At 44.4% G+C, this 22,446-nt stretch overlaps 1 protein-coding gene across 1 annotated transcript in view; it reads right to left on the bottom strand.

Annotated features, from left to right (window-relative positions):
• Positions 1–372: 372 nt before the first annotated feature.
• LOC123765211 (nose resistant to fluoxetine protein 6) overlaps positions 373–22,446 on the bottom strand; it is a 167,261-nt gene continuing 145,187 nt past the window's right edge. Inside the window, exons 16-18 of the mRNA XM_045753681.2 lie at positions 14,406–14,517; positions 9,459–9,676; positions 373–9,041 (exon numbers count right to left, since the gene is read on the bottom strand). Coding sequence (XP_045609637.1) covers positions 9,477–9,676; positions 14,406–14,517 — 312 coding nt within the window. The 3' untranslated portion in view covers positions 373–9,041; positions 9,459–9,476. The remainder of the gene's footprint in view (positions 9,042–9,458; positions 9,677–14,405; positions 14,518–22,446) is intronic.

Below are 22,446 nucleotides of genomic sequence, written 5' to 3'. Positions count from 1 at the left end.
CAATAGTTATGCTCAAGGTAACTCACCGTAGCCCTGCGGGTCTTCCCTCGATCCTCACGGCGCCACTGCACGCCAGGAGAGTCTCCCAGTCAATCTTAACGGCCTCTTATTAAGAAAGAGTGAGAACACGACTCGTTCACCTCGACTGTCGTGTGCCCTCCCCAACAATAGGGCTCTACGGTTAAACACAAGATCGCCAACTGGTGTTTAAGGTGGCCAGTAACACCCTCAGTGGACTGGTGTATTCAGTGGTAGCCTTGGCAAGGTCACACTCAAAGGTCAGGAATCAGGCAGGTACTTATTGTTATCACTCTATGCTTACAGGTATAGTATAGCCACAAGATCAATGGAGGGGATGATAAAAACACAAAGAGAGTTTTGTATTTTACTTAAAATGTATGAAAGATGTCACAAGGCCACACAATAATCATAAATCAACTGATCCTGACTCGGCCGGTAATTCCCACGGATATTATGTGATCATAAGGTGGCAACATCTCCCTTCCTCATCAAGTGTCAAGAACAGCTGATCGTAATGGCCTCTCCGCGCGAACTTTGCTTGTTTTCTAGATTCGCTGTTTCGTTAAATTCTCCAATATTACTAGAAACTCGCACACTCGATATTGGCTAAATAAACCGGATTACTCGGTTGCACTGTACTCAGGCTCAAACAGTCTTTTCTACAATCAATGCTATAATGATTCACTGTAATGGCTTCACATTGTTCTTCACTCATCAATATATTATGAACTATTAACACTGGAGTTTTCAGTACTTTCTCTCGTTGGCGATAACGCAATAATTCACTGTACTCACAAATGATTATTCACTGAATGAACATAGACATATATATGGTATATAAATCAATCATCAATACATGGAAAATAAATAGTTTCTGGGCACATAGCCTAACCTCCAAATACTGGCATAATCTTATATATAATTTACCACTATATGTTCATATCACAAATCTATAGAAAGATATACACAACACAGTAAATTTATCACTGGTTCCTGGTGTCTGTACACACCAATAATCAACATGAATATTACAAGTACTCTTGATAGTACTGTCTAGCACCCTGGTGCTTTACCATGACATAGGTGAGACTTGCTCACGACATATAAAATCTTCGGGCTAGATAATATAGCCGAATTATATATCTAACTAAAGGGGAATGGGGAGGGAACTAGAACCACCTACTTCACCCTATCCTCCGATGAGAGTCGAGATGTAGCTCCTGGTCCTCGTGTCGGGAACGCCCCCACACTACACGTCGTCGTGTCCTACCAGAGCCTCTCGTCGTCCCACCGTTTAGCGCGTCGTCTCCGTGCCTCCTCACTGCAGGTCCGTCCTCCTTCTTGACTTCTTGAAGGTTGGAGTCGGTCTCCTGGCCGTCGTCTTCTCCCAGCAACGGCTGTCGCCTACGTCTCAGCTACAGTCGTTCGGTTTCCCCAAATAGTCCTCTCTTCCTCAGCTACCCGGTGGCTCTGTCAGCCACTACGCTGTCACGAACTGGTGAATTGCCACAGACGTCAATATACGTCACTGCACGGCTTCACTGCTACTGGCACAGTACCTGACTGGAGCACTTGTTGCTCAAATAACCGTCAATTCCCTCTTCTGGTTCAACACATGAACTAGGGAAGACTTCTCAGAGTACTGGCGAACTTCCGATGACGCGTAAATCCACGGTAGTGGGAAACAGCTGTCCGACAGACAGGACCACTCGTCGCACGTCCGACCTCTATGACGTGTCGTGTCTGACTGCTGGCGCCAGCCCGGCGCGCTGGCCGGACCCCCTTCCTTCGTGACGTCACTTTCGCCACGGGAGGTTTTCATTGGCTCCCAGTGCCACACTGCTGTCGGTGACCAATCCGGTGCCACTGACGTCACACGGTTTTGGCGGGAGATCAGGGAAGCCAGCGCCATCTTGGCTCCCTAAAGGGCCTAAACCACAGGCCAAAATATTACTATTTCACTAATTTCTCGGGTCTCCGAGAACACTTCACTCTCTCCCATATATCAAATTGTAGCCTGCAACGTAGAGAACGCTTGGGAAAAGTAGACATGACTCTTACTGCAGGCATGGGAGAATTATAAGGGGGGGGAACTCCGTCACAATTGGTATCAATATTAAATATGCTAGACTATTCTATATGAAGTTTGTGTTATAATGCTTGGCACTTAATTAATTTCCCCTCCTCTGTGTTGGACAAACTTGAAGTAGTACAGAATGAAGCCATGAGGATAATTCTTGGTGCCCCAAGATGCACAAGAATCATCAACATGAGGGAAGAACTGAAGCTTCCAACCATACTACAGAGAATCATGCAAGTCAACTCGACCTTTTTCCTTAAAGTCATGAGAGACCTTACATCTGCATTGCTCAGCGACAAATTATTTAGTGCTGTTAACACCCTATTGACTGGTGCCGACATACCAACTCACTCCTTTTATGATAAATGGCTGAGCAAAAATGCCTACAATCTCATTAAATTCAGCATTCCTTTAAAGTACAATCTACCTGTCTCTGATATTCCTCTTTATCTGTACCCCACCGTTCAAGTATCATACACACCTGCCACCAAGAAAGGTAATGAGACTCTTACTCTTCTCAAAACTGTCACACTCGAAGCAATCACCTCCTCCATCGAGAATTTAAGATCTCACGAGCACTGTGTCTACACCGACGGCTCAGTCCAATCGTTTACTTGACGGACTGCAGCAGCATGTAGGTTTTATATAAATAATATTTGCTTAAAGACTGTCAGTGTTAGGTTAAACAACTGGCTGACCTCCACACAAGCAGAACTAACAGCATTACAACTAGCTACCAGTACATTAAAAAACATTGGAGGAGGAGGAGGAATAATATTTTGTGATTCAATGCTCTTCAAGCAATCGAAAACTTCTCCTGGAAGATCGACAGCAAGAACCTAATACTACCAATTAATTATAAATGACCTAATAGCTGCACAGAGCAAAGGGTCTCGAATCTCCTTTGTATGGATACCATCACACATAAATATAACCCATCAAAATGAGACAGACATTGCAGCCAAATTAGCGTGTAACAAAGATGAAGTTGAATTAGATCTAGGTATCCCCATCTCTTCTGTCAAAACTATATTGGTCCAAATACTCAGGTCTGATAGGAAAGAAATTACTGACTCCAAACGACCTATATCAAATCAAAAGCTATGATTTGGTCAGATCTGAAACCTATATCTATAGGCAGCACAAAACGTCCACAAGACTGTGCGACACAGTGGTTGCCAGGATCCAGTTGGGTTACCATTACTTGTGGCAGGTGGCTACAGGTGACGGATCTCCCAATCCTGAACACTCCAGGTGCAAACTCTGTGAGCAGAAATTGCGGGAGAACATGATCTCCCCACACTTCATCATCTAATGCCCAGTTATTAGACCTTTCAAACCAGTTAGCATGAGATACCTGGAGCTTTGCAATTACTTTATTCACTCTCATTTTCTTGAAGATATCCTCATAGTGTTCCCAAAATTTTCCAGTGCAGGCTACTGAACATATGGCCCTGTATGACTAACCATCCTGCGAGATAGGGACTTTTAGTATTACTGCTACCTTATTCACTCTTGTGTTCATGATATCCTCATAACGAGCACGGAGTCTGTCAGTGCAGACTACTTATCATATGCCTCTGTATGACCAGTCATCCTGTGTGATGGGGAATTCTTAGCATCACGTAGCTAGCTTTTTGACACACTGTGCTCCCCATCATATAGTCTAGGGTAGCTGCACAAATGCAGAACCTAATGTATTAATAAAAAAGGAATTTCTGTGAGTTGTATATTATCTCTGTGCTTGCTGGATAACAATGCCTGGAGCGAAGATTTAGAGTCGGTATGAATGATGACATCATGTAAATCATTCTCAATTGTACAGTTTGTGGCCTCCTTCAAGGCATATAATTCTGTTTGCAATGTTGAGCACCCACTATTCATGCTCCAGTAAGCTTCATGGTTGGTAGTGTAAACTGCTGCCCCGGCAGAACCTCTTTCTTGATCAACTGATCCATCTGTGAAGATGTGAGTCGTTGTAGGTCTTGAGACGGTTTCCATTTGTTGTTCTATGACTGCTTTGAGCCTCTTTGAGTCACATGCTGGTTTTTTTAAAACTGGTAATCCTTCAATGTTAATCTTTCGGTTCGATTCTTCCCATGGAGGAGGCTGCCGAAAGCGTTGACATGGTCTTTCTTCCCCTTTGTTTTTAATGGTTCATTTCAAGTCCACTTTCTCTAGAATCTTGACCAGATTATCCGTCCATGCACTTGTTCTATATTGAAGGTTTCTCTGAAGCGATCTGTGTATGCTATCTTTGATTGACAGTCTGGCGGTGGTTCCAACAAGTTTTGCTGTTATGGTGGCTATCCTTTGTTTGATCCTGTTTTCTAAGGCTGGTAAGTTGGTTTCCATTGTTATATTCTTTCAACGCGTCCATATAGGTGCTCCAAGCATTGTTCGCAGAGCATCATTTTGAGACACTTCCAGTTTTTCCCATTGGTTATCACTGAGGGATGTAAGAGCAGGGGCAGCATAGTCAATGAGTGACCTAACTGCTTAAACGTAGTACATTTTGAGTACTGGTAGAGATGCACCATCTCTAAGACTTGTCAGGGAGCGCAAAACTGAGTTTCTGGCTTTACAGCGTTGCCGAAGATATTCAATTTCTTGAGTGAATTTCAACTGGCTGTCTATCATGCCTCCTAGGTATTGAAAAGATGTAACCCACTCAATTTCATGTCATTGTATTGCGAGTCTGATGTGTTGAGTTCTCATTTTAACGGCCATTGCTTTGATTTTATTGCTTTATTTTCACTGTTATGCGTTCCACTTCCCTGATGATAATATCTAGTCATTTTTGTGCATGGTTCTTGGTGCCTTTGCTATTGATAATGACCACAAAGTCGTCTGCATAGTTAAGTAGTTTGGTTTTTGGTAACTTGAGCTTCATGAATTGTTCATGAGACAGTTGAAGAGGAAAATGCGCCCGGGGCCTGCTGCTGTTGTTGTTGTTGTTTAAGATTCAGCTACTGGGAACAAAACGTTCCAAGTAGCACGGGCTATGGTGAGCCCGTAGTGGACTTACCTGTCATAGGAGAGGGGCTGTAACTGTGCTCCTGGTGCGGCCTGCTGTTGTTGTTGTTTTAGATTTAGCTACTCAGAACGAAATGTCCATGTAGCACAGGCTACATGGACAGGACGAGAAACTTGACGAGTACAGGAAGCCAGTGGCTTGCCGAACGTCCCCTCAATTTGCCTTGATGATCTTTTACCGTTGGATTTTAATATTTAACAGAGTTTTGGCACTTACGTCTTCAGCGGGTAGGCAGTTCCATGGGCTTATAATCCTGTGGGTGAAAAAGCATCTCCTGCTCTCAGTCCTACATTGTGGCTTGTTGACCGTGAAACCGTTGCTCATTGTTTGTGTTGCAGCTGACCTTTTGAAGAAATTGTCCGGATCAACAATTTTCCAATTTGTTCAGTGCTTTAAAAGTTTAGATGAGATCCGCGGTTTCATGCCTGGTTTGCATTGCTGTTAGTCCTGTGGCCTTCAATCGTTCCTGATACGCGAGTTAACTTAGCTCTGGAATTATTTCTGTTGCCCGGAGTTGCACTTTCTCCAGAGCAGCTTTGCCCTTCTGAAGATGAGTTCTCCATTCATGGATATAGAAATCCAATTGGGATTGCACGAGAGATTTACACAATTTAATTACTACCTTATTTTTCTATAAGTCAAAGGTACGCTTCATTATTCTAAGGGTTTCTGTAGCTTTTTTGACAGCTGCTCCTACTTGTTATGCAACTTTCACCGAGTGATTGATTTTTATTCCCAGGTCCATTCTTTCATCAATCTGCTGTAATGTAATGTTATTAATTTGGTAGTTGTGGCATGGGTTGGTATGCCCCACATGTCAGGCCTTGCATTTGTCGATATTAAAAAGCATTTGCCAGTTTTCAGACCATTTGTGGAGTTCATGTAGGTCTCGTTATAAGGCTTCAATATTATTTTCCTTTCCCACTTTACCATAAATATGTGTGTCATCTGTACATTTCATGACGTGGTTTGTAATATTCTTGTCATTGTCTTTGAAATATATGACAAAAAGGGTTGGCCTCAAAATGGACCCCTGTGGTGCTGTACTTACCATATCCAGTCAAATTCCTTTCCATTTAGCACGATTCTTTGGTATCTTTGTTTTAACTATTGTTTTACCCATTCTAGTATTCTACATTTATTACATGTGCCTTTAATAAGACTATCATTGCCAGTCACTTATGTTGTACCTTATCAAAGGCTTTAGCAAAATCCATGTATACTAGATCCACCGGAAGTCCTTTTTCTGAGTAGCTGGTTACCGTTTCTAAGAATGTTAACAGGTTTGGAGGGCTGGATCTATTTTAAACAAACCCATGTTATGTCGATTTTACATAAATGTTCAGATTATCACTGAAAGATGTCAAATGATTCTCTCCCTTAGGATTCTCTCCACGAGCTTGCAGATGAGTGATGTCAAGCTATCGGCCGGTAGTTTTGTGCAGAGCTCTTTCTGCCTTTTTTTAAAATAGTGGTAACTTTTTCATTTTTCCAATCAAGAGGGACTATCCCTTGGTACAGATATTTTGTGAAAAGTAATTTCAGCGGTAGGCGTAGTTCTACTGCCGGTTACTTTATGACTTTGGATTGTATTCCATCCACACCTGGGGATTTTTGTTACGGACCCGAATCCAGCGTCCGAGCCTGGAGCAGTGACGACCACGCCATCTGTGGGTCAGCTCCAGAAACCCCCTCCAAATGGACGACGACACCTGGTGAGGACGAGCTGTACTGGCCACCAGGGCCAGTTTCCAGTCCTGTTCAGCTCACAACACAGCCGCTGCTGACCTCTGGTGAGGTGGTGCTCAGACGACAACGCCATCTATGGAGTGGATAGGTGGGCGTTTGGGTCTGAGCCTGTAAGTGAGGTGCTTTAGTGTGTCCCTGTTACTGATGACGTGTCTGATTACAGAGTCGACCTGGGACTGCTGTAATGGAGGTTGGATCAGTCTACCCAAGGCAGCCGTCTCGTCACCAAGTGTTTGCTGCAGCAGCTGTGAGTCACCCCCCGGATGAACACTGTGGTGTTACCCTGCCTGTAAAGCGGCAGTTGAAGGATTGTCATACCCGGGACTGACTGGTGGAGACGCTTAACCACTGGGGTGTTGTGGAAAGGAGAGTGATCTGTGGTATCACACGAGGCTCCTGACTAGGGCGCGACCCTAGTATTGCTCGTGGAGTGGCCTAACCAGCGTCGCTGATTTAGAACCTGCCAGCTATCTGCTGGACTTGTGGTTGACGGCCTCCACGACGGTGCACCCAGTGGAACTGTGTTTTGGCTGGCCTGTGGCCGGGGTAGACTCAAGATTCTCGAAGGATTCGTCGTGAGGACACGAGAGCACCAAGAGCTTGGCACCGAGAACGTCCAGGGTCTTCAGAGGAAGACTACATCGTGTATTATAGTGTTTATACCCCCCCCCCCCCGTGTAATCATATATATCTTATTTATTGGTGACGGTGATAATTATATTATATTAAGTTTTTGACTTTATTTCCCTTCCCCCTTTAATTTACTTGCGTTACGGATCACATCCCTTGAAAGCCACTACTAACTTGGGGCCGGATACCCTTCCTCTAACAACATCAGAGTAAGAACCCAGTTGCGACCCGAGAGGGCCGTAACAATTTTGAGTCTTTAAGTTTGTCAATGTTCTTCCTGATTATGTTGCATGTTATGGATTTATCCTTTAATTCATTCTCATTACCTCCTTCAAACATTTGTGTGGGTGATGGGATGTCATCTAACCTTACTAGTGTGAACATTATTCATTCATTCAGAGTGTTTGTCGACTTTTCATCGTCCATTAAAACTTGGTTAGTCTCATTTCTTAAGGATCCAACCAAGTCCGTTGTTTTGGTTTTACTTTTAATGTAGGCATAGAACGATTTTAGATATTTCTTTATGTTTTGAGAATGTTTTCTTTTGTAGTTTCTTTTTATCTGATCTGATTTCCTGGGTGGCTGAGTTTAGTGGCCTTTTATATATCCCCATAATCAATCATGTGCATCGTGGATTTATTCGTTCTCCAGAGGTTCTTCTTGGTTATCAATGCTCGTTTTACGACCTGTGTCATCCATCTAGTTTCAATTATTTTCTTTCTCCTTTTTGGCACATACTTTTGAACGAGTTCCGTGGTGACCTTCTTCAAATTTTGCCATGATGCTTCCATGCCATTCTCACCTATCAGCTACCTCCAAGAGATGTTTTGCAGTTCCTGTCTCATTCCTTGATAAGCTTCTCATTGGTAATCTAGAAATTCATCATCATTTACCTTTATGCGGGTTTCTATATTCGTAGCCCATCTTAAAATATGGTGATCACTTGAGAGGGTTAGCTTTTCCCCTTCCTGAATTAGATCAATCATGCCCTTTTCTGAAGTTAGCACAAGATTTAGGATGTTATTACCTCGTGTGGGATCTACCAAATGCTGTATGAGAAAGGATTCCTGAACAAGGTCTAGAAATATAAAGTATATATTAGCAACACAACATTACTGTTTCAGAAAGTAGAGTCACATATACCTGAATTTTCCTGAGGGTCACACTTTAGTTCCCTCGACAAGGACAGGAAGCCAGCGGGTTGTCAAAGGTCTCCTCATTTGTCCTGATGATTTTTTCAAGCAGCTTTTTATAATTCAACAATTTTGGTATTTACTAATTCGGAAGATAGGCGGTTCCATGGGTTTATAACCCCTGTGAGAGAAAAAGCATTTCCTGTTTCATTTCTACATTGTTCCATGTTGAGCTTGAAACCTTTGCGCCTGGCTTGTGTTATATCTAACCTCTTTAAGAAGTTGTCTGGCTTAATTCTTCAAATTATTCAGTATTTAAAAAGTTTCGATGAGATCCATCCTGTCATGCCTGATTTGCTGTGTTGTCAGCCCTGAGGCCCCTCAACCGTTCCTGGTGTAAGAGTTGACTTAATTCTATCAGCATATTCCAAATTGTATCAGTAATTCAAAATGAAAATGTTTGAGAGTTTATGAATTAATGACTATAAATGTGTTATGGAAATAGAGCCCTTAATCTTCTGAACAATTTTGTTGTTTAAATTAGCTTGGAAGAAATATTATTATTATAATTTCCACTTCAATTTCCGAAGCAGATGACATTGCACTATTAATTACAATTATTATATTTTTGGCAATAGTTAATATATGCATTTGTTTTAAATATAAGTATTTTACTGGCGTAAAGCTCCAATTATTATTGTATTTTTTCTTTATTTCTTATTTACTTTTCATTTAATATTTGTATAATGTCAGCTGCAAATTTTACTCACAAATTTTACTTACAATTTTTTTACTATTATAAACATACCTTTCAATTACACAATATTTACAACTTGTTAACATTATCAACAGCAACATTCTCAGAACATGTGCCATTATCGTGAGCCAGTTCAGCCATTTCTGAAATAAATGAGTAGTTATCATCTCCCGAGAGTCTGAATTCAGTGCCTTGTTCCGAGAGTCTGAATTCAGTGCCTTGTTCCGAGAGTTTGGATCCCATACTGATAGGATCATTGCTTCTAGAATCTGAGATCGTAAGAAAAACAATATACATGTAAATCTTGAGTTAATAAAGAATTTTGCATATAGTAACAATAATTAGGTTATCACGCCTCAATAAAACTTTATGGAATACAATATTCAGACATCATGAATATAGAAAGAAACATGGTTCAGTGCTTCTAGACTCACCATTCCACGACACTTTAAGCGCCACCAACCACACTGGTCAACAACCACACTGGTCAACAACCACAAGGGTCACCAACCACATTGATCAATAACCACATAGATCGTCAACCACATTGATCAATAACCACATAGATCGACAACCACATTGATCGACAACCACATGGGGTCACCAACCACATGGGTTACCAGCCATATTGGTCATCAGCCACATGGGTCATCATCCACAGGGGTCACCAACCACATGGGTCACCAACCACATGGGTCACCAACCACATTGGTCATCATCCGCAGGGGTCACCAACCACAGGGGTCACCAACCACATTGGTCACCAACCACAGGGGTCACCAACCACAGGGGTCACCAACCACAGGGGTCACCAACTACAGGGGTATCCAGCAACAGGGGTCATCAGTCACGGGGGTCATCAACGAGATGGGGTCACCAATCACATGGGTTACCAACCACATGGTCACCAACCACACCGGTCACCAACAACATGGTTCAGCAATCACATGGGGTCACCAACTAAAGGGGGTCACAAACCACTGGGATCAATGACTACAGGGGAGACCAACTACATAGGTCACCAACCACATGGGTTACCAACAACATGGATCACCAATAACATGGGGTCACCATGTTACCGCGGACCGGGCCGCGGGGACACTAAAAAAGCCCCGAAATCAACTCAAGATAACCTGTTACCATTTACCACAACGCTGCTGGAATATATCACAAAACTACTAGCATATACCACAAAACTACTAACATATACCTCAAAACTACTAGCATATACCACAAAATTACTAGCATATACCACAAAACTACTAACATATACCTCAAAACTACTAGCATATACCACAAAATTTCTAGCATATATCACAAAATTACTAGCATATATCACAAAATTACTAGCATATATATCTCGAAATTTCTTGCATATACCACAAAAATACTAGCAAATAACACAAAACTACTAGCATATTCCACAAAATTACTAGCATATATCACAAAACTATTAACAAATAAAACAAAACTACTAGCAGAGAAAATAAAACTACTATCATATACTAAAAAACTACAAGCATATGCTACAAAATTACCAGCATATATCACAAAACTACTAGGACATAAAACAAAACTACTAGCATATGCCACAAAACTATTAACAAATAAAACAAAACTACTAACATATACCACAAAACTACTTGCATATACCACAAAATTACTAGTATATACCATAAAACTGCTAGCATATGCCACAAAGTTACTAGCACATACCACAAACCTACTAGCATAAACAACAAAGCTGTTAGCATATAGAGTACCAGAAAGCATCAAGCATATGCCACACTACTGCTTGCATAAATCCCAATACAGAAATATCAGAAAACTGTTAATATATACCACAAAATTATCAATGAACTCCAGAAAATTACAAACATGTTCCACAAAACATTGTTACCAGAATACACCAAGCAACACACAGATGGTCTTCAAGAACACACCAAGCAACACACAGAAGGTCTTCAAGAACACACCAAGCAACACACAGCAGGCGTCCACAAGACACCAAGCAACACACAGCAGGTCGACCACAAGACACCAAGCAACACAAAGCAGGTCGACCACAAGACACCAAGCAACACACAGCAGGTCGACCACAAGACACCAAGCAACACACAGCAGGTCGACCACAAGACACCAAGCAACACACAGCAGGTCGACCACAAGACACCAAGCAACACACAGCAGGTCGACCACAAGACACCAAGCAACACAAAGCAGGTCGACCACAAGACACCAAGCAACACACAGCAGGTCGACCACAACACACCAAGCAACACACAGCTGGTCTACAAGAACACACCAAGCAACACACAGAACGTCTTCAAGAACACACCAAGCAACACACAGCTGGTCTACCAGAACACACCAAGCAACACACAGAAGGTCTTCAAGAACACACCAAGCAACACACAGCTGGTCTACCAGAACACACCAAGCAACACACAGAAGGTCAACAAGAACACACCAAGCAACACACAGAAGGTCTACAAGAACACACCAAGCAACACACAGAAGGTCTTCAAGAACACACCAAGCAACACACAGAAGGTCTTCAAGAACACACCAAGCAACACACAGAAGGTCAACAAGAACACACCAAGCAACACACAGAAAGTCTACAAGAACACACCAAGCAACACACAGAAGGTCTACAAGAACACACCAAGCAACACACAGAAGGTCTTCAAGAACACACCAAGCAACACACAGAAGGTCTACAAGAACACACCAAGCAACACACAGAAGGTCTTCAAGAACACACCAAGCAACACACAGAAGGTCTTCAAGAACACACCAAGCAACACACAGAAGGTCTTCAAGAACACACCAAGCAACACACAGAAGGTCTTCAAGAACACACCAAGCAACACACAGAAGGTCTTCAAGAACACACCAAGCAACACACAGAAGGTCTTCAAGAACACACCAAGCAACACACAGCAGGTCTAAAAAACTCGCCAAGCAACACACAGAAGGTTTACAAGAACACACCAAGCAACACACAGCAGGTCTACCAGGAACACACCCAGCAACACACAACAGATCGACGAGAAAATACCAAGCAACACACGAGCCATGGAGGAACACCTTGGAGGAATTTGACCTCATCAGTAATGAGGTCAAAAGGAATCTGTTGGGGCTGAATGTGACAAATGCTGTTCGGCCTGACAGAATCTCACCATGGATACTAAAGAAAGGTGCAGAAGCACCAAGTGTGCTTCTATACTCTATGGTGTATAACAGGTCACTGGAAACAGGAGACCTACTGGAAAGCTGGAAGACAGGTAATGTAGTCCCAATATACATAAAGGGTGACAGGCAAGAGGCACTGAACTGCAGGGCTGTTTCCCTAACTTGTATACCATGCAAGGTGATGGAGAAGATCGTGAGGAAAAAGAGTCGTAGAGCATCTGGAGGGAAATAGTTTTGTAACACACCACCAACATGGGTTCAGAGATGGTATATCGTGCCTCACAGGGTTAATAGAATTTTATTACCTTGCAACAAAAATTAGGCAAGAAAGAAAAATGTGGGCATACTGCATTTTCTTGGGCTGTCAGAAAGCCTTTGACACAGTACTCCATTAAAGGCTGTTATAAAAGAGTGAACAACAGGAAGGAGTAAAAGATAAGGCGCTCCAGAGTATCTAAGCAAAAGGAAACAGCGAGTAACTGCGAGGGGGGAGATATCAGAGTGGCGAGACATCACCAGCGGAGTCCAACAGGACTCTGTACTTGGACCCATCCTGTTTCAAATATATGTAAACGATCTTCCAGAGGGTATTGACTCATTCCTCTTAATGTTTGCTGATGATGCAAAAATTATGAGAAGAATCAAGGCAGATGAAGATAGACAGAGACTGCAGGACGACCTGGACAAACTGGAAGATTGGTCTAGAAAATGCCTACTGAAGTTCAACTCAGGAAAGTGTAAAGTAATGAAATTAGGCGAAGGGAGCAGAAGGCTGAACATAAGGTACCATCTGGGAGGTGAAATCTTGCAAGAATCAAATACAGAGCAAGATCTGGGGGTTGATATCACACCGAACCTGTCCCCAGAAGCCCACATCGAAAGGATATCATCATCGGCATATACTAGGTTGGCCAACATATGAATTGTCTTTAAAAACTTGTGTAAGGAATTGTTCAAGACCATGTATACCACATATGTCAGACCAATCCTAGAATATGCAGCTCCAGCCTGGAGTTCATACCTAGTTAAACACAAGACATAGTTAGAAAGATTCAGCGGTATGTCACCAGACTCGTCCCATAACTGCGAGGTATGAGTTACGAGGAAAGACTAAAGGAGCTGAACCTCACGTCCCTGGAAAACAGATGATTAAGGGAAGACATGATTACCACCTACAAAATTTTCAGGGGAATTGACAGGGTGGACAAAGACAACTCTTTAGTACGGGTGGAACACGAACAAGGGGACACAGGTGGAAACTTAGTACCCAAATGAGCCACAGTGACATTAGAAAGAATTTTTTCAGTGTCAGAGTAGTTAACAAATGTAATGCATTAGGCAGTTATGTGGTGGAAGCTGACTCCATACACAGTTTCAAATGTAGATATGATAGAGTCCAGTAGGCTCAGGAATCTGTAGACCAGTTGATTGACAGTTGAGAGGCGGGACCAAAGAACCAAAGCTCGACCCTCACAAGCACAACTAGATGAGTACAACTAGGTGAGTACGAGCGGTCGACCAGAATACACTAAGCAACACACGAGAGGTCGACCAGAAAACACCAAGCAACACACGAGAGGTCGACCAAAACACACCAAGCAATAAACGAGAGGTCGACCAGAACACACCAAACAACACACAACAGGTCGACCAGAACACACCAACCAACACACGAGAGGTCGACTAGAACACACCAAGCAACTAATCCAACAAATACATTGTAACCAAAACTGTATTTTTGCCTTTCTACAGTATGACAACATTGTAGTTATGTTTTGTGATCGTAAGCACATTACTGACCAGGTCGTGCGAGGAGAACCTTCTCAAGGCCGATGACTGGAGCCTCTACACTAAGGGAGACCAGCGTAGCCATTATTCCACTGATCACTAACACTCCCACAGTTTCGATTATCTGAAAGATATATCACCATTATATTTTTTTCCCACACAGAGTGATAGAAAACATGTCCATGTAGTTTGGCTATTGTTTGCCTATGAAAAGAAAGATTTGATTATGTGAAGAATTGAAAGGTTCCTGATCCCTTCATCCCTGTGTTTACTCTTCTTTCCAAAGCGATTTTTATTCAATTTCTACTTAATTTGGTTGAAGTATTCGGGTCAAGGCCAAGATATGATTGATGTGGAAGCAATTTATAGGAGTTCAACATCCATTTGATACCATTGTCCTTGCGTTGTAATATATATTCATTATTTTTAAGTTTCGTCTCATATTTGAAATTATTTGTCGGAGAAAGTTCATTATAGACCAGGGATAGTTATGTCATAGTTCATTGTATACCATTGTTCATTACAGTCCATGGTTCATTACAGACCATGGTTCATTACAGACCATGGTTCATTACAGACCATGGTTCATTACAGTCCATGGTTCATTACAGACCATGGTTCATTACAGTCCATGGTTCATTACAGACCATGGTTCTTTACAGTCCATGGTTCATTACAGACCATGGTTCATTACAGTCCATGGTTCATTACAGACCATGGTTCATTACAGACCATGGTTCATTACAGACCATGGTTCATTACAGACCGTTGTTCATTACAGACCATGGTTCATTACAGACCGTGGTTCATTAAAGTCCATGGTTCATTACAGTCCATTGTTCATTAGAGTCCATGGTTCATTACAGACCATGGTTCATTACAGACCATGGTTCATTACAGTCCATGGTTCATTACAGACCATGGTTCATTACAGACCATGGTTCATTACAAACCATGGTTCATTACAGTCCATGGGTCATTACAGACCATGGTTCATTACAGTCCATTGTTCATTACAAACCATGGTTCATTACAGACATTGGTTCATTACAGTCCATGGTTCATTACAGTCCATTGTTCATTACAGTCCATGGTTCATTACAGTCCATGGGTCATTACAGTCCATGGTTCATTACAGTCCATGGGTCATTACAGTCCATGGTTCATTACAGACCATGGTTCATTACAGACCATTGTTCATTACAGTCCATGGTTCATTACAGTCCATGGTTCATTACAGTCCATGGTTCATTACAGTCCATGGTTCATTACAGTCCATGGTTCATTACAGTCCATGGTTCATTACAGACCATGGTTCCTTACAGACCATGGTTCATTACAGACCGTTGTTCATTACAGACCATGGTTCATTACAGTCCATGGTTCATTACAGTCCATGGTTCATTACAGACCATGGTTCCTTACAGACCATGGTTCATTACAGACCGTTGTTCATTACAGACCATGGTTCATTACAGTCCATGGTTCATTACAGTCCATGGTTCATTACAGACCATGTGTTACGAACCCGGATCCAGCGTCCGAGCCTGGAGCAGTGACAAACACGCCATCTGTGGGTCAGCTCCCGAAACCCCCGCCAAACGAACGACGACACCTAGTGAGGACAGCGTGTACTGGCCTCGAGGACCAGTTTCCAGTCTGGTTCAGCACTCAACACCGCCGCTCCTGACCTCTGGTGAGGTGGTGCTCCGAAGACAGCGCCATCTATGGAGTGGATATGTCGGGCGTTTGTATCTGAGCCTGTGAGTGTGGTGTATTAGTGTCCCAGTTATTGATGACGTGTCTGTTTACAGAGCCGACCTGGGACCACTGTGTTGAAGGTGAAGTCAGTCTACCCGAGGCAGCCAGTCTCCATACTGTGAAGTTTGCTGCAGCTGTTGTGACGTCGTCCCCCCGGAAGAACACTGTGGTGTGTTAAGCCTGCCAGTGGAGTGGCAGTGGAAGGATTTACCCGGGACCGACGGTTGGAGACGATAATCCACTGGGGTATTGAGGACAGGAGGGTGATTGGTGATATCACACGAGACTCCTGTCTAGGGCGTACCCCTTTTATCGTTCGTGGAGTGGCCGTACCAGCCTTGGTGGCTCAGTACCTGCCAGCAGACCTGCTGGACGTGTGGTTGACGGCCTCCACGACGGTGCCCCCAGTGGACCTGTGTTGTGGCTGACCTGTGGCCAGGGTAGGCTCGGCGTTCTCAGAGGACACGTCTTGAGGCCACGAAGAAAGCACCGCGGACTCAGCACCTAGCTTCGAGGATCCATAGTCTCCAGCAGAAGACTACAGTGTTGATCCTCTTGTAAAGTGTTAATACCCCTCCCCCTTGTGTACTCTTTTATTATATATATTAAACGGTGATGGTGAAAATTATATTATATTAAGTTCTTACCTTTCTTTCCCTACTCCCTTTAAGTTACTTGCGTCACGGATCTCATCCCTTGATAGCCACTACTGGCTTGGGAACGGATACAATATATCTTCCTCTAACAACATCAGAGTAAGAACCCCGTTGCGTCCCGAGAGGGCCGTAACATAATTGGCATCCCCAGCGGGATTCGTCCCCTTGTTAAGTATGTTTGACAGGGGTGGTGAAGTGGCGTAATCCCTGTAAATAATTCCCCCTGTGTGACGATTGTGACGTTATACGTCCTGTGCGGTGCTAAAGAGTGACTTAAGTGCGATATTGTGCAGTGCGGTGCTCGCTGTGATTAAGCGATTAAGTGCAATATTGACTAGTGCGGTGCTCAGTGATTCAGTGCAATATTGTAGAGCGAAGTATTCGCTTGGATTCAGTGCAATATTGGGTAGTGTGGTGCCCGAAGTGATTACGTGCAATATTGGCAAGTGTAGTGTTTGGTGCGATAAAGTGCAATATTGGCGTAGAACAGTGCTCGGTGCGTTAAGTGCTAACGTGTAAGCAGTGTGTTAAGTGCTAAGTGTTCCAATGGCAGACAAAGCTACCATCGATGATCTGGACGATGTTCAGGCTTTTCTGAACAGAGTGGACTGTCTTGCCAGATTAAAATATCTGAGCAAACCAGAGCTTGTACTAGTAAGCGCCTACCTGGAGATAAAGATCCGTGCCAGTGATTCCCGTGTGGAGATCTTGTCCAAGGTTCACCGGCACCTGAAGGCAGAAGAGAAACAGGAAGGCGAGACTCCTAGTACAAGGGATGGTGAGGAAATAGCTTCCACAGAAAAGGAAGATAAGGGCAGTGACATTGACAGTGATGCAGGTGAGCTTAATATCAGCTTCCTAACAGTCAAAATGCGTGCCCTAGAGATCAATCGCGAATTAGAGTGGAAGAAGTTAGAAGTAGAACGAGAATTAAAAGATAAAGAAGTGGAGATGAAAAATAAAGAAATGGATATGAAAGAAAAAGAATTGGCGATGAGGCGCTTAGAATTAGAAAGAGAAGAAAGAAGAGAAGAACGAGAAAGAGAGAGAGAAGAACGAGAAAGAGAAGAGAGACGAGAGAGAGAAGAACGAGAGCGAGAAAGGGAGGAAAGACAGAGACAACATGAACTAGAAGTTTTACGACTAGGCGCTGGACAGAGACAAACTGGAGTAAGCGGTTTCGATCCGGTAAGAAATATCAAAATGGTCCCCAAATTCAATGAGAGGGAAGTCTCGAAGTTCTTTGCAGCCTTCGAGAAAGTCGCTGCCTCTTTGGAGTGGCCAAGGGAGAATTGGGCCATCATGATACAGTCAGTTTTGACTGGGAAGGCCCAAATTGCCTACTCTACGTTATCCCTTGACGACTCCGGCGATTACGATATGGTGAAGAAAGTGGTGCTCATGGCGTACCAATTGGTACCTGAGGCATATAGGCAAAAGTTCCGAAACCTGAAGAAGACCTCAGAGCACACTTTCACCGAATTCGCCACCATCAAGGAGCGACTTTTTCAAGAATGGTGTGCCTCTCGGAAGGTGGAGACCAGGGAAGACCTCGAGCAGCTGATTCTGCTCGAGGACTTCAAGGATTGTTTGTCTGTAGACCTGAAGACGTACTTAGAGGAACAGCAGGTAGAGACCTTGAGTGCAGCAGCCACCATGGCTGAAGAGTACATCCTGACTCATAGGCCGTCTGTTAAGTACGTCCCAAGGAATTACCAGCGCCGGTTTGATAGACCTCACGACGAAGAAGAAGAAAGACCCGTCCCACGAAGCGCTAAGAAGACGCCCCCAAGTAGCCCCCGAAGAACAAGTCCTAGCAGTCCGAAACACCGGAGCCCGAGGAGGAATATGGTGTGCTGGACTTGTGGGCAGAAAGGGCACATAGCTGCTAGGTGCCGAGGCAGAAGAGGTGGCAGCGCACGAAGGGAGGTGATGTTGATGAGCTGTGTTACACCACCAGCAGGAAACCAGTCTACGACGACGCAGGAAGGACCAAGTTTGTTGGCCCCTCACACTTCAACCGGGTATGTAACGAGTGATCATACTGGTAGATCAGTTGTAGTGCTCAGAGATAGTGGAGCAGCCCAGTCCCTGATCGTGAAGAGCTCGTTACCCGAGGGAGTAAGTGTGGACGGGAGACAAGAGGTTGTCCTGGTTGGGTTTCCAAGGACGCAGTACATCGCCCCCTTAGTGCCAGTACATCTCGACTCGCCTTATTTCAGCGGCACATGTGCGTTGGCAGTAGTCGATACCCTCCCTGTGGCTGGGATTGACGTGGTACTAGCCAACGACTTGGTGACCGATTGGAGCATCAATCTTCCCAAGATTGTGGACGAGTCTACCAGAACAGCAAGGTCGGAGGTGTCTACAGGCAATGGTAATGTCCAGGTAAAGACAGACCCGGATTTGAACATGTCTAATTTGTCCTCTCCCCCGCAGATCGACAGTTATCTAGCAGTGTCTCCTGATTCTCTCGACAAGGAACATGAAGTTAAGAAGGCAGAGGTACCTGAGCACGAAGAGAGGCCTTGTGTGCAGGCACCCACAGATACCAACGAGTCTGGAGCGAAGGCGGATGTGTACTTGCGGTATGGCAAGGTACAGCGTGTATTGAACCAGCCAGAGATTCCCCAGACTTCAGAGGTATGTGAGGTGTGTTCAAAAGGTCTAGTGCCCTCTTCGGTCCAAGCCAGGCTAGTGGATGTTGCCGGCTATGGACATGACTGGCTCGGGAAGCATATCCCTCAATTGACCCCATGTTTCTTAGCAGTATTTTGTTTTGTTCTCCTATGTGCTCTCTGTGTTCTCAGTAAGGATCAGTGGACGACCCGAAGGATGATGGCTCCCGTGAACATCGAGAAGAGGTCCCTGGGATTAGAGATTTGCACTGCAAGTGTTGCAGTTGAAGAAGGGACCTGGGAGGTAATAGATGATACAGGAGGTACGATATGTGATAATGTGAGTGACTGTTTCCGACAGGTTGACACCCCCCGCGTGACTGCTGAGCCTCAACACAGCGTTATACGGAACGTTGGTCGACCTGACGGGGGCAGAGCGAATGCCATCTTCGGTGAGCAAGCAGCCCTGTTGGAACTAGGTGTGGGCCTAGTAGAGGAGTGTATAGTAAGTACTGACTTGCCCATTGTCGCTATCACTCTGAATTATCAGACCCCTGTATTCCAGGTTCCTGTCTCCCTGAAGGACCACCGGACCGGTACCAGAAATGCCGTCTGTGATCAGCCGTCATCGGTGCCTCGACGCAGAGAAGTGTCGAGTCACCCCAGATCGTGTCGAAACCAATCCGTACTCGAGAGATGTGAGATGATGCCCCTGCTTGACATCGCAGTGGAGACGTGGAAGATTACGTCAGGCAGGTCATCGTCTGCCATCTGCAAGTTCCCATTGTGCCGGAATTGCCCAGTAGGACAATTCTGTAGACGTGACAGCCTCGACATCCCAGATTGTAAAGCTTGTGTGTCCATTTGGAGTTGTGTCGCCCTGCTAATTTGGTTTGTGTTTTTTATAGAACCCCAAACCAAATTCTTTTTGGTGGGGAGGTGTTACGAACCCGGATCCAGCGTCCGAGCCTGGAGCAGTGACAAACACGCCATCTGTGGGTCAGCTCCCGAAACCCCCGCCAAACGAACGACGACACCTAGTGAGGACAGCGTGTACTGGCCTCGAGGACCAGTTTCCAGTCTGGTTCAGCACTCAACACCGCCGCTCCTGACCTCTGGTGAGGTGGTGCTCCGAAGACAGCGCCATCTATGGAGTGGATATGTCGGGCGTTTGTATCTGAGCCTGTGAGTGTGGTGTATTAGTGTCCCAGTTATTGATGACGTGTCTGTTTACAGAGCCGACCTGGGACCACTGTGTTGAAGGTGAAGTCAGTCTACCCGAGGCAGCCAGTCTCCATACTGTGAAGTTTGCTGCAGCTGTTGTGACGTCGTCCCCCCGGAAGAACACTGTGGTGTGTTAAGCCTGCCAGTGGAGTGGCAGTGGAAGGATTTACCCGGGACCGACGGTTGGAGACGATAATCCACTGGGGTATTGAGGACAGGAGGGTGATTGGTGATATCACACGAGACTCCTGTCTAGGGCGTACCCCTTTTATCGTTCGTGGAGTGGCCGTACCAGCCTTGGTGGCTCAGTACCTGCCAGCAGACCTGCTGGACGTGTGGTTGACGGCCTCCACGACGGTGCCCCCAGTGGACCTGTGTTGTGGCTGACCTGTGGCCAGGGTAGGCTCGGCGTTCTCAGAGGACACGTCTTGAGGCCACGAAGAAAGCACCGCGGACTCAGCACCTAGCTTCGAGGATCCATAGTCTCCAGCAGAAGACTACAGTGTTGATCCTCTTGTAAAGTGTTAATACCCCTCCCCCTTGTGTACTCTTTTATTATATATATTAAACGGTGATGGTGAAAATTATATTATATTAAGTTCTTACCTTTCTTTCCCTACTCCCTTTAAGTTACTTGCGTCACGGATCTCATCCCTTGATAGCCACTACTGGCTTGGGAACGGATACAATATATCTTCCTCTAACAACATCAGAGTAAGAACCCCGTTGCGTCCCGAGAGGGCCGTAACACCATGGTTCCTTACAGACCATGGTTCATTACAGACCGTTGTTCATTACAGACCATGGTTCATTACAGTCCATGGTTCATTACAGACCATGGTTCCTTACAGACCATGGTTCATTACAGACCATGGTTCATTACAGACCATGGTTCATTACAGACCGTTGTTCATTACAGACCATGGTTCATTACAGACCATGGTTCATTACAGACCGTTGTTCATTACAGACCATGGTTCATTACAGACCATGGTTCATTACAGACCACGGTTCATTACAGACCGTTGTTCATTACAGACCATGGTTCATTATAAACAATGGTTCAGTCCTTGCGGTTACCTTGCGTTGATTTCGGGGGGACAAGTTTCCCGTAGTTCGGTCTCTGACCTAACTTCCTGGTTGATAGTGTGGTCACCCAGGCTGTTGGACGTGGCTGCTCGCAGCTTGACGTATAAATCACAGCCTGGTTGATCAGTTATCCTCTAATAGAGTTTATCGAGTTCTATCTTGAACACTGTGAGGGGTGACCGGATATGTCCTTTATGTATAGTGGAACCACGGTTCATTATAGACCATGGTTCTATAATGAACTGGAATTTGTGTATGCTGATTATGACAAAATAAATTATCGGTTCTAGGAACACATACGGATGAGTGCCCCTCTGTGAGCAGATTATCTTCCACTTCGTGATGTAACGATGACTGCACACATCTTCCCGATGACTGCACAGATTATGTTCATTTCGAGAATTTCAAGAAATATCACGAAATATTCATTATTGATTGATTACCGGAATTTGCGTTTGCTTTTCCTATCGATATTTTCGGCGCTGTGGAGAGGGCGGATCTGCTGCATGGGTGACAGCTTCTCCCTCATATCAACCTACCCTTGTTTTGCGCCCTGGAGTGGCCACTCCAGACCGACAACCATAGCGCAACTCCTTTGTCTCCTGAGACTGATGGATGCCTACTACAACTACTGGAGTTATATTTAATGGTCGAATTTTACGTAAGTCAGGCAGTATCGAGTTATAATTAGCCTATTCACGTTAG

The sequence above is a fragment of the Procambarus clarkii genome, chromosome 33, assembly GCF_040958095.1.
Source record: "Procambarus clarkii isolate CNS0578487 chromosome 33, FALCON_Pclarkii_2.0, whole genome shotgun sequence".
NCBI classification, from domain to species: Eukaryota; Metazoa; Arthropoda; class Malacostraca; order Decapoda; family Cambaridae; genus Procambarus; species Procambarus clarkii.
Note: the sequence above shows the minus strand (reverse complement) of the source record. Positions and strands in the feature narration are given on the sequence as shown.